Source organism: Mastomys coucha, unplaced genomic scaffold (assembly GCF_008632895.1).
Source record: "Mastomys coucha isolate ucsf_1 unplaced genomic scaffold, UCSF_Mcou_1 pScaffold21, whole genome shotgun sequence".
In the NCBI taxonomy this organism is placed as follows: domain Eukaryota; kingdom Metazoa; phylum Chordata; class Mammalia; order Rodentia; family Muridae; genus Mastomys; species Mastomys coucha.
Window position 1 is genome coordinate 92,036,065 of NW_022196904.1, and position 13,863 is coordinate 92,049,927.

Consider the following 13,863-nt stretch of genomic DNA (forward strand, 5'->3'; position numbering starts at 1 on the left):
ACTTCAGGTTCCCCTCTTTCTAGTCCTCTCTATTCCCATACATGCACCTCTCTTCACCCCCAGATACACTACATATCCATAGTTTCTGCCTATGAGACAAAACATGCTATTTCTATTTCTGAGTCTGACTTATCGAAAATAATGACCTTCAGTTCCATTCATTTTCCTGCAAATGTCAGAATTTCATTTCTCTTTATAGATGAATAGAGTTCTACTGTTTGTATATACAGTATTCTTTTTATCAATTAATTTGTTGATTGGCGTCTCAGCTGATCCAAATTTTAGCTACTGTGAATTGTACTACAGTAAACTGACCATGGAAGTATGTCTGTAGTACAGTAATAAGAGTTTTCAGAAGATAGAAGCGAGACTATATAGCTTGATCACATAGTATTGACATATGTGGTTCTTTGAGGAGCATCCTCACCAACTTCCACAGTAGCTATACCATGTTACATTTGCCCCATAAGGATTCTTTCCCTATATTTTAACCAGCATTTGTTTGCTTGTTTACTTGGTCACCATCTGACTGGCAGAAGATGGACTCTGAAGGCAGTTTTCATTTGCCTTTTTCTGATGGCTAAGGATACAGAGCACTGTCAGACTAGCAGACATTCACTTGACATCTGTGCTTATTTTCACAGCTGTCTGTTTACTCCATTAGCTCACTTATGGTATGGAGAACACTTAATATTTATACTTCATATATTCAGCTTATCAATTCCTATGTGATGTGTAGTTTGTAATAATTTTACTTTTCTACACTAGCAATCATTAAATTGGCTGTGCAGAAGCTCCTTAACTTCATGTGGTCATATTTGTTAATATTTAGGAATACTTCCTATACCAGTGGAGTCTACTTCGGAAGAATTTATGCCTCTATTTTGATGTGTTTTCTCTGTGTTTTCCTCTACCAGTTTCAACATTTCGTATTTTATGTTGTTTTTTTTTTATCCATTTTGAGTTTATTATTTTTCAGAAACTGGATTTATTTTCATTTTTATAAGTGGATACCCTAATATAACAGCAAGTTTCCGACATTTTACATTTACCCCCTCCTCTTCTTACATCTTTAACTTGTCTTACTTCTCCCATAGATTTCATAAGAGCAAAGATCTCTACTTTGTTAGAACAGTTCCAGATAAAATATAATAGTGGGCTTTTAAAAAACAATTGGACTTCACTGAGTTCAGAGAATTTAATCAACAGTGTATAGTTTAATTGTAAATAGTTACACATTTTGTTGTGCTGTTTTGAAGGATGGGCAGAATATGCTTTGTGAGCCACTTCAGAAAACCTAGCACAAAACAATCAGGAAATATCAGTTACTTTGGGTAGTTGTTTTATTGTTTCATCATTACTCTTTACTTTTCCCTTATCAGAGCAAACTTTCAAAAGAAAACATCTAAATATTCATTAAACCTTGCTAAATAAATTGAGAACTTAAAAGCTCCCACATCTAAGGAGGAATCACCTACTACATTTGCTTTTGGAGCGTGAAAATCGCACCAGGATTTTCAAAAGTTAAGACTACTCTGTGTTCATTTTGCAAAGAGAAAACTAAGAATAGCCTTTCTGATTTGTTTTGTTTTCACACTATAGATGATGGGGTTGAGCACCGGGGGCAAAAGAAGGTAAACATTGGCCATCATTGCATGGACTACTTTGGGCACTGACCGACCATAACGATGTACCAGAGACAGGCTAAACATCGGGATGTAGAAAATAGCAACTGCTCCAATGTGGGACACACAGGTGCTGAAGGCCTTGTGCCCTTCTTCAGAGGAGGCAATAGTGAGGACAGAGCGAATGATCAGTATATAAGATAAGACAATGCATGGAGTATCTACCCCTGTGGTCAGAATGAGATCAACTAGTCCACAGATGCTATTGGCCCGAGTGTCTGAACATGCTAACTTAATCACATCTGGATGATAACAGTAGGAGTGGGAGAGGGTATTCCTTTTACAGAAAGAGACAGGTTTAAGGAGCAAAAGTAGTGGAACTGTTAATAGTAGAGTGCGCATTATCACTAGGAAACCCATCTGAACGATTCTAAAATTAGTAAGAATCGTGGTATATCTAAGAGGGTTGCAGATTGCTACATAGCGATCAAAAGCCATAGCCACTAGCACCCCAGATTCAGTACATGTGAATCCATGGAGAAAAAACATCTGAACAATGCAAAAATCTAGACTTATTTCATTTGCATGAAACCACAGGATTCTCAAGGTGGTTGACATTGTAGAAAAAGTCAAACCCAGGTCAGTGGCAGAGAGCATGGAGAGGAAATAGTACATAGGTTCATGCAGACTATGCTGGGTCACAATGATAAAGAGGATCATGCTGTTGCCAGAGAGGGCGGTGGCATAAAGACAACAGAAAGGGATGGAGATCCAGGCATGAGCAGAGTCTAGGCCAGGAATGCCAGTCAACAAGAAGGTTGGTGATTTCGATGTGAAGTTGCTTAGGAATTCTGTGTTGTCCTGTGATTGTAGCATTTGCCTTCACAATGTTCAGATCCTAACAAGTAACAAATTGTACTCTTTTAAAAAATGTTTAAGCCATTTTCTCATTAGAAAAACTACTCTAGAAAATAAATTCTGTTGTTCAAAAAACTAAAATTTATTAATTTAGCAATTAAAATTAGAGGTATTTAGAATATTCAAAGTTTTTATCCTTAAGCCAAGAAACTATAATCACATAATTTTATACACTTACATATTTACTTTTATATTTATAGACCTTTAAATTCCACAGGATTTTGTTCATAAATAGTGATATCTAGAACTGCAAAGAATAAAAACTTTCAATGTGAGAGACTCATTTCTTAGAACACAGAAAAACAAGCACATTGAATTTTTAATATGCCAGGCTTAAAGTGAGCAAGAGAAACCTCAAAGACTTTGTTTCTCTGGATTGGTCCTGCAGGTGTGACTCTCCAGACAGAACTCTAGAAGCAATCACTTTGATCTCACATTATAGGTGAAGAGCAAAAGAGAGTGGGTTATTATAAGGAAAATGAGGAAGACAATATTGTGAAAGTTTACAGGAAAGGTTACATTTCCTAAACTATGGGATGTTTAAATGCTTTATGAGAACTATTAAGAAAATGAATGCATGGTGTCCCCCTATGTTTGACAGCAGTGCTCAGGTGATGAACTGCTTGAGCAGCCAACTCTAGTCAGCACTGAAGCATTTAAATTCAGTTCAGGGTGGTTGTTGACCTTGGGAAAGGCAGGTACCCTGGCTGCACTGAAACTGAAAAATCAGCAGGAGTGGATTAGAGCTGGATGGAGAAATTGTGGTAGTACTATAGTTTGGTTCATTTTCAGAAACTTAGCAGTTAAGGCAATTACAGAGATAGAATGTGATGAAAGGAGGGATGTTTTTCAAAAGGGGGATATACAAATTTATAAACTATGATTCTAGATACAGTAAATAGTTGTGAATTTTAGATAATGAATGAGAGAATTCAGTTGATACATAAATGTTTGAAAGCATCAAGTGTTTGAGCTAGCACAAGGGAGTAATTAGATCTAAGAAAGATGAGGTTAAGCATTTTTATTGACATTAGGGTGTGTCATGCAGTAGGTTAATCGAAATTCATTCTAGAGAAATTTTCACTTAAAACTCATAATCCTCTCAGGGAATAATGAAGAGTAGATTTTGTTTTTCATCTAGTAGTATCCAAATAGATATATTTTGGCTTGAGGACAAGGTAGAAGATACAGTTAAATAGGAAGATGATTTTACAGGCACGTTTAGGATTTATTTAATTAAAATTATAAATTACATAATTAATTTCTAGGATTACTAAAAATCAAACAGTGACAATATTACTTACCCTGTTAAGGTTTCCAATCAAGTTTTCTTTATGTTAATAAATATCATGTAACTACTTTGAATTAACCATGTTTTCTTGCTTTCTTCTTTTGTAGTTAAATTATTAATTTCATTTCTGAGAATAATCATTACAATATTCAGTTCCAAACTTTGATAATTACATGGGACAACTCCATATTCCAGGTAACCCACTGTTTTAATGTTGCAGGCAGACAGCAACATCCAGAGATATGGTAGAATATATAATTACCTGAAAATTCTATAAACTTGTTGAATATTTATGTGTAGATAATAAATTTATACAAAGACAGCACAGTGAACATCCCACAGTGAACATCCTTGTCTGTCTTACCAGGGCCTTGTGGAAACAGGAACTTTCTATGTCTTTCCTAGCAGAGACAGAACAGGCTATCATGCTGGGACCTATAGACGTTTTAGTAAGTTTGAGCTGAACTGTGAGATTATATGCAAGATGTGGATCTCTCTGGGGAAAATGACAAAGAACAAACAACATATATAAAAATGTAAGGCATTACCACTGAATCTCAGAAGGCTTTAAGCTACCAACTCCAGAGAACAGTAGTACCTAGGAGTACTGAATGATAAACAAAGAAAATCTGAGAATTCATAAACAGTTGATGTACTGTTTCTTGAGCATTCTGTCACACTCTTTGTGAGTTCATATGTGCAGTGCTTTGTCTGAAAAACACTTTTTCTTATCTTTATCTATCATCACCTCTGGTTTATTGGTATTTCCATACTTTCTTCTGTGATAATCCTGATCTTGTGCGGAAGGATGCTATCTAGATGTTGCATTTAGCCTTAGAACTCCATTATCCTTTATTCTCTAAATGCTGACAAATGGGTCTCTGTGTTAATTGTAATCCACCACAAGTTGAAACTTCTGTTCTGGGAGATGATAAATGCATTAATTATGTGTATAACAATAAACAATAGGCATCATTTTAATTATTCTTTAATTATATGTGACTGCCTTCATCCAGCCATGTTCTACCTTCAAAGTATTACCAATAACTGGAGAACAGGTCTTGAATATACATTTGGAATACATTTTGTATTCCAACTATATCTGGAAGGGGCAATCACTAACTGACTGAGCAGGGACTACAGATTTTTAGTTTGACATCAACAAAAAACCATTAGTATGGAGATTATCCTCATTGTTGTTTATGGTATAAAACTTTCCTTGCTGATTGCCATGGGCCAATCAACTCATATTCTGTTTCATTATAGTACTATAAAATTTATATATGGTGTTATTTTACCATCATTTTTTCTTAACATCTTAACATCTTAAAATTTCTACTGAACTGCTATAACAGAATTTTTAAAATAGAGCAACCATCCAACATGAAATAGAGCTGGATTATAATTATCAATCTCCCTAATGATGACCACATTTCCACTGACTGGTGTATGTAGGGATACTTTGAAGGGCATGACTATTTGTATTCCTACTCTTATATAAATCATCTTGTTTAATTTTGCAATCACACTTTAACATAGCAATAGATGTCATGCTTTCTAGATATGGGTATCGAGCTGAGATTCTCTTACTTGATCTGTAATATCAACAGAAATTATGTGGTGTGCTTACTGTCTAACATAGATGCAAACATGGTGGAATGCAGAAGCAAAAGAAACTTTCCAATGTTTCTTTTTTCTTTCTCATATCTACTAATATTTATGGATTTTATATATTGGTTCAAAGTAATACTCATCAGTGCAGTTTTAGATTTTGTCCTTTTCAATCAAAATAAATCTGTTAATATATTCATCACAAAGTCTAGACTGAATTCTTGTGTATGGTAAGATTATGATAAAGGAAAACACAGTACTCAATATTAATACCCTCTTTCATGCCACAGATTCCTGAGCTTTTATCTCCAAGATCCTGGTGAGAACTCACTAGGCAATATTGCAGAAGTGTCTTTGAATACATCTTAACAAGTTGAGGTGAATTTTGTCATTTATACTTTGTTGCTTGATGACTAGTAAGAATGAAAAAATTAAAGTTGATGGTTTTATCGTAGTAAAACTTCTCATACGAGCTCTTTACCATTCTTTTGATGGAAAAAAGAAAGGCATATTTTGAACTAGACCAGTAGTTCTTGCTGGGTCAATTCCAACACTCTAAGGAAGAAGGACCAGAGAAAATTAAACAGTCAAAAGCTGGAGTCAGGAGGGCTACAAGAGCTTACAACCCAAGCTAGATAGATTATTAACATCATTATTAGGAATTATTAGGATAGTGTTATTAGGAACATTGGTGTCAGTCCCTTGCTGGTCTTCACAAGCATAACTACATTCACAGAACAAAAGTTTAGTACTCCATGTTCCCATCCACAGGATCCCAAAGGACCTTTGGCCCTATCTGACCCCCAACAGTGGTTCAATGGTGAAAAGTACAAGAAGGTTGAGACTGAGCAGAATGATGGGAACCATTCTGAGAGTACAGAAGATAAAGTAATGGGAGGAGAAAGATTTGAGCATAACAAGTTGGCATAGAAGCAAGAATCGGTACTAAATACTAGGTAGACTTTCTCCAGCTACAGCACTGCCTGTGTAACACCTACTGTTGTATTAACAATATGAAATGCAACCACAGAAAAGGCCATGAGAGCCTGGTTATGGTCTGTGGGGCAAATATCAGTGTGAGCATGGCCACGTGTTCATAGTAAGTATCTGACAATCTGGTTTAGGCACATGTGAGTCCTGGAGAAGAAGAAGATAAGGGTATCATATAGTAAAATTTGTCTTATTGCTGCTGTTCTGGGTAGGCTGGCATTGATTAAAACAAAACGTTACACTGAGGAAGAAAATAAGGCTGTGTCTACTGAGCATCTATAGCTACCAGTGAGACAGAGAATATGAAAGAGGCCTGGAATGAAGGAGTCAGGTGTAGAATTTGATTTTGCAGACTGAGAACGAATTAAATTGCCAAGTATGAATCAGGTGGAAAAGCCCTCTCTTGTGAAGCTAGGGAGTCCAGAAAAAATTGAAGCACTCATAGAGGTACTAGATGTCACATTAAGGAATCATACTAAAATAAAAATGTTGAAGTGGGAGGAGATAAGTAGATTTAGGTGATAGGGACATGGAGAGAGGTAGAGATATGCATGGAAAGTCATCACAAGTAACTATGAAGAATATGGCATAAGGGAACTTACTTTTTGTAAACCAATAAAATTGAGGGTAGACTAAGAGTTGGGATACTTCCTACCCTGGAAAGACCCAGAGACAAATGTACGTGGTAGGTGGTGAAGGTGGTTATTCACAGTGATAATATCAGATAACAGATAACCATGATACTAGAATCTAAGAGGGAGACCACCCTTTGCACAGACTGAGAAATAAACATATTACTATTGATAGAGGTAGGACTTGTGAGTACCAAGTGAATATGAAGTTATAAGAACAGGGACTTATAAGAACACTAATCATATGACTATAAACACACTCAGTTTTCTAAATCGAACCTAATGGAGCTTGTCTATATATGTAGTTTAGCCTAGTGAAAATATTTATAAGCCAATTATCTAGATCTATTTATAAAGAAGAGGCATTTCACATGTGGTACTTCTAGGAGGAAGTTTATCACAGCAAATGTCACAGTAATCATTGTCAATTTTTGCACATAAAAGTCAATACAACCAGAGCAAGAAATCAGTTTTGCACTTTGCCTTTGGATAGATCTAAATATACCTTGCATTTATACACACAGAGTTAAAATATAAATGTACTAGAAAATCAATAAACTCAAATAAATAAAATCAAAACATCAAATAGAAGGGAGAGGAGAGTATGATGTGTTTGCTTGAGTCATACAGAGAGAGAGAAGGGGGAGGATGGAGGGGAGGACAGAGGGTGGGAGGGGGAAGAGAGAGAGAGGGAGGGAAGAAGGGAGGGAGAGAGAGACAGTGACAGAGAAAGAGAGAGAGAGGGGAGAGAGAGAGAAGAAGGGAGAGAGAGAGAGGGGGAGAGGGAGAGAGAAAGAGAGGAAGAGAGAGAGAGAGAGAGAGAGAGAGAGAGAGAGAGAGAGAGAGAGAGAGAGAGAGAGGCTAAACCCAAGCTTCTCAGAACAAACCCACTATATTGGGCTCTGCTGGAACTTTGTCTAAAATCATTTTTCTATTCACCTACAACTCTCATGGCTCATGTCTATGCAACTGCCAAGTACTCTATTTCACAACTCTTTTCCACTTGTATACATCTGATGAATTAAAACTACTTTTGTAAGACCCAGAATAGTTACAATTTCCTTTTTTAATAAAATATTTGGTTTCAGTTATAATGTTTCACTCATTTTTACCCTATGCCCAAAGTCTCCGTGGGAGTGGGACCACCTTCATTGCATTTTTATTATTTTCACATCTATTTATCCTGACTAGATGATAAAATCTGAGCACAATGAATGACTCTACAGTGCCCATGTTTATGGATAATCAATATGTTCTTACTGCCCAGTATAATACTCTTGCTTTTGAATAGTCACCCTGATATTTCAGGCCACTTCTGAACTAACCTCTGTCTCCTAGTCTTTCATGTATTGAGAAAGATAATACACACTTAAAATTCCATATTTTCTGTGTGATTGCTTTATTCTAGTCATGTTTTCATCATAACAAGTTACCTGAAATACAATTACAGAGGAAAAAAGTCCTACATTGGCAAAAGCATACAGAGGTCAAGACCTGCTCCCTTGGCTCTGTTGCTTTGAGGCAACTCATCATGACAGGAGTGTCTGCTGGAGGCCTGGTCACTCCGTGCCAGCTGGGAGGGAAGGAGAAATAGTGATCAGAGATCCACAATGGCTCCTCAAATTCACAGCTCAGTAATATAACATCTTCTTTGGGTCCCATCAGCTTCCATTGCCTTCCAGTATTGCCAAAACCTTATATTAAATGACCTTCATTAGTACACACAATTTCTCTTGTCTTTAAGCAGTAGGAAAATTGCAAATATATCAAAAATTGTTTTAAAAGTCTTTTTGTAATTTACAGTTACTAAAATATTTTACCTATTAATATTAGTAAAGTGGTATAGCTATTTTGTATATTTATGAGTACAGGATCATTTAAACCTTATTATCTCAATCATTTTTAATAAAAAGATTAAACTTTAGCAACTAAAGATAAGTTTCAAAATTTACTATTATGAAAAAGAAAACTAGGAGACCCTATGTTTTATTAGCCACAGTGGGTACTCTTAGCATTTAGGTGTCATTATTAAATAAGCTTCCATACATGTACATTCATTTTATAGTTAGTATGGAGAATGATGGGAACTAAATTTATTTTCTTTAAAACTTAACAACATATCATAATTCATCACATCTTTACTACAAATAAAATGTCACCTGGTGTTCAATCACATTTCTTCATTGGTTTCATTTATCATCTTCCTTCCTTCCCACTTTCATTTTCTTCTCTCCCCAGTCTTCACTTTCTTGCATTTACCCTCCTTTTCTTCTTTCATTCACTCTTACCTTCCTCTCCTCTTTCATTTTATTTTATTGGGATTCAATTTTTCTATATAGTCTAGGCTGTTCTCAAATTCACAGTGCCCCTCCCTTGGATTCCCTGTTGCTATGATTCTTGTCATTTGCCATGACACTCAATTCCTATAGGATGACTGGTATGACTTCTGTTGATTTTATAGATCAGGATTATAAGATAACATTAAACAAATGTATATTTATAAAATAATATTTTCTTATAGAAATTCCAGATTAAAGAAATATGCATTTTTTTAACTGCTTGATGAGATGTCTAGATTCATTTAAAATTGTGCGACCTTCCATTTAAACTAAGACTAGATAAATTATTTACTGATTTAATAGATGAAAAGTCTACAGATTTTGTATTTGACAACATAGAGTAAGGGGTAAAGTTTTCATATGAAAAAAGAGACAGAAAAAGGAAACAATTATAACAATTACTAAAGTTAAATTTTGCCAGAAAAATCCACAGTAACTTTGTCTTTTCCAAAAATTTTTTTACCAAATAGGTCAAATTCAAATTGACCAAATATCAATTTGAATAAAGAACTGAAGACATAAGAAATTAATTTTGTTAGTAAAATTTTTTCTTTCATAAGGAATACATCAGCTAAAACTGTATTAAATATCACATCTCACAGATCTCTGACTGTGGGTACCATAAAATTCATTCTTTATTGTTCTAGAAGGTTTTCAGCCTGTAGGCTAGCTGTTCTACCAGAGATGACCTTGTGAGGTAATGTTAGGTAAAAAGTTATGAAGTGGTTCTCATCTGTGGTGATATCAGTATGGGTAAATGAAGACAAAATATATTATGGTCAGTGATTCATGAGCCTTTTCCACAAAACACTTGGGTAACTCTGTCTCTGATCTGTTTGGTTCTAACTCCATATATGATGGGATTGAGCATGGGAGGAACTAGAAGATAGACATTGGCAAACATGATGTGCACAACTCGGGGGACATGGTGGCCAAAGCGGTGGGTGAGGAAGGTAAAAAGGGCTGGAATATATAAGGTTAAGATGACACCAATATGAGAAGCACATGTGCCAAACGCTTTGAGCCGAGCTTCACCTGAGGGCAACCTCAGCACTGCTCTCAGAATCATCACGTAAGATACAGTGATGACAATTATGTCAAAACTAGCCACAGAGAAAGCCACAAAGAGTCCATATCCACGATTGACTCTGGTATCAGCACATACCAACTTGAGCACAGCCATGTGCTCACAGTAGGACTGGGGAATGATCTTGTTGGGGCAGAAGGGCATCCTAGAGATCATGAAGCAGAATGGGCTCACCAACAGCAGTCCTCTCACCATCACAGCTGCCCCTAGTTTGATGACTACAGATGTGGTCAGGATACTGGAATGTCTAAGTGGGAAGCAGATAGCCACATAGCGGTCTAAGGCCATGTCCATGAGCACCCCAGACTCCACAGAAGAAAAGGCATGTATGAAGAACACCTGGATGAGGCAGGCATGATATTCAATCTTATGATCACGAAACCAGAGTATGGCCAGCATTTTAGGTTGTGTGGAGGAGGACAGGACCAGATCAGTGGTAGCCAGCATGGCCAGGAAGAGGTACATGGGCTCATGCAGGGTATGGTCAATTCGGATTATGTGGAGGATGGTGATATTTCCAGTCACTGCCACAATATACATGACACAGAAAGGAAAGGCAACCCAGAATTGGTAATTCTCCAGTCCTGGGATTCCAAGCAAGATAAAAAATGTAGAGTGAGAAGAGCTGTTCCTTGAAGCCAACATGAGAGAATGCATCATATTTTCTGTGTGGAGTAGTTAATCGGCTCTCTGAGGATTATAACAGCCAAGACATGGGTGATTATTTGCACTTGTGTAATATTACAATTTCATAGTAAACAATATTTTGTAACATAAATTATGCTACTCATTAGAATTTGTAACATTTAAAATAAGAACATGTCAGGACCAAGGGCAATCATTTCCTAAAGAAAAATATTTTCCTAAAAGTAGAGTCTCCTGAGTGAAAACAAGCATGATAAATTAATTATAATCAACTTTGTCATTTTCTCTTGATGAATTACTTGGTCTTCCTTTCACATAGTTCCATTCATTTCTGTGATGAGTCATTTGAGCAACTGTAGCTCATGATAGGAAGGAATTAAATAAGAGACCATAATAATTTATTATCATATTTAGCACAGTTACCATCTTGGATCTATCCTAGAGAAAAATGACATAGTTTATTTCATCAAAAATCTTAGGCCATGAGCATTTTATGCTTTATGAGGGATCCACTGTTTTTAAATCAGTGCCTTTCTCTGTTATATTGTAACTGTAGGCACAGACAGCATGTTGGTACCGGTCTGCAGCTGTATTCTGAAACAGACTTGCTTATACAAACTCAACCTGGCTTTGATTTGCAGACTGCTATTATTCAGGAATGTCACAGATGATAAATTACACAAGAAGATGGCTTTGAACCTGACACTCTGTTTAGCACATCTCTTCTTGATAAAGAGAAGTTACGTCAATGTATAGTGAGTGAAATATCAAGTAAAGGCCATTATTTGGGTACAACAGACCAATTAACTGATTCTCACTATTATTAACTGGAAAATTTGCTCATAAAAATCTCTTCATTCCCACTTGAGCTATTCTCATCAGAGTTAAGGCCATTTCTCATGCAAGAAATTATGAACGGATTTATTGAGTACCAGCTTTTACACGTTCTTGCTTAATGCACTTGTTTTTCATGTCTGAGCTCTCCAAGGAATGGAACTTGACACACACACACACACACACACACACACACACACACACACACACACACACACACAAATGTAAGACATAGGTGACAGGTTACTTGCTTCTTACCAAACATCTTTTCTTTTAGTTGGTGCTGCCCTGTGATTGTGTTTGAGAGCCTCACTTTTCACCTCTTTCATTACAGCAACCCTCAGGTGAAAACAGTATTCTTACTGTCTCCCTTAAAAGATATTTGCAAACTAATAAATGTTTTATTTTATAGGTGCCGAGTATCCTGAAAGTTCTTTTTAAGATCGAATAGTCCTCATAACTTTGTTAGTCCCCTTCACTTATAATGGCTGAGAGCAATGGGGCTCAGATTTAAGAATTCTTCTCTACACAACAAAGCTTACCAACCTTCCTAGCTAGTCATGAGATTGTCCAGATACTCCTATGAAATCTCCAATGACAGTTCAGATAGGCACATCATCTGGTGCTCAGGGCCTCTGCTCTGCTTCCATTTACCAGATTCCATCCCTCAAACACTACCCCACATTCTGATTAAACCAGAGACTTCATCCTTTCCTGCCTAGTATGCAACTCTCACTTTGTAAGGACAATAGAATAAGTGTGATTTAAACAAACATACTTAGGTCATCTTCATTCTGGCCTACAGTTGCTGGACTAGGTGCTAAAGGCGTACATTGTCAATGTGCATAGTTATTTCTAATCAATTGTTGGGAATGGATTACTGGTTTTAGAGACCATTCACTAAAGCTTAATATTCATTGTTCTAACTTATGTAATGGTTCTATGTCATTATTTATTATGAGAAACAATGATATCTCAGAGTTATTGAAAGATCTGTCAATAATCACATGTAAAATTATTGTCTGAATATATAGCTTGTGGACCAGGTTCTAGAGGAACACGATACCTGTCTCAACGAACAGTTGAGAATTCAGCTTAACATGGATTGGGCAAATTGCTAACCTGTTGTAACAGATGTCATTATGCAGAGCACTTAGAAAATGTACTGAATTAGAGAATTTGGACTCAGGATTCTTCTAATACCATGAACCAGAGCCATGACTAAGCTCTAAGTGGTTTCTTTAATGTCTCTGGGAATTTCTTTCTTTCTCTGGGGTTCTCTCTTTCTTGCCTTACTCCTTTTTTGATCCTCTCTCTCTACATTCCATTCCCTCTATCTCAGCAGGATCTTGATATTACTCTATAGCCTAGCTGGCCTCATATGCCAGAAAATTGGAATTTTAGGAATGTAACACCATGCCAGGCAAGACATAACATTCTCACTGGCTTCTTCCCATTAGTCTGAGTAAAGAAATCACTTATTTACAATTTGAAAATTGGACACACACACACACACACACACACACACACACACACACACACACACACCCCAGGGTTGCAGAGCTTAATTGGAAATCCAGTATTCCTCCTAGCCTCTATCTAAATGTTTTCCAGATCCAGAACTCTCATGTTAAGAGGCATGCCTCAGTAGTTTTCATTCTATTCTGTCTGCTCTGACTTTTCGTGGAGCAACACCAGAAATACTGAAATGACCTGAAAGCTACATTTGACAATAGGAGATGTGGTCTTCAACTGGTGTCTGTTTTCTCCCTGAATTTTTTCATGTTTTATGGACTCTGTTGTCATCACTAATAGGCATTCCAATCTATTTCCCTTTCATTCTTAGACCTGAACACATGAAGATTTGTCAGAACAAGGTATGCATAATGGA

The 13,863-nt window shown here is 36.4% G+C and overlaps 2 protein-coding genes across 2 annotated transcripts; both read right to left on the minus strand.

The window, feature by feature from the left end:
* Nucleotides 1–1,538: 1,538 nt before the first annotated feature.
* On the minus strand, nt 1,539–4,282 carry LOC116100696 (olfactory receptor 51F1-like). The gene is made up of 2 exons (XM_031384430.1): nt 4,199–4,282; nt 1,539–2,523 (listed from the first exon to the last, which is right to left on the minus strand). Exon 2 carries the CDS (start codon nt 2,499–2,501, stop codon nt 1,542–1,544), a length of 960 nt encoding a protein of 319 aa, XP_031240290.1. The 5' UTR covers nt 2,502–2,523; nt 4,199–4,282; the 3' UTR covers nt 1,539–1,541.
* A 5,911-nt stretch (nt 4,283–10,193) lies between these two features.
* Nucleotides 10,194–11,153, minus strand: LOC116100697 (olfactory receptor 52R1-like). Its single transcript, XM_031384431.1, has one exon. It carries the CDS (start codon nt 11,151–11,153, stop codon nt 10,194–10,196), a length of 960 nt encoding a protein of 319 aa, XP_031240291.1.
* Nucleotides 11,154–13,863: the final 2,710 nt, after the last annotated feature.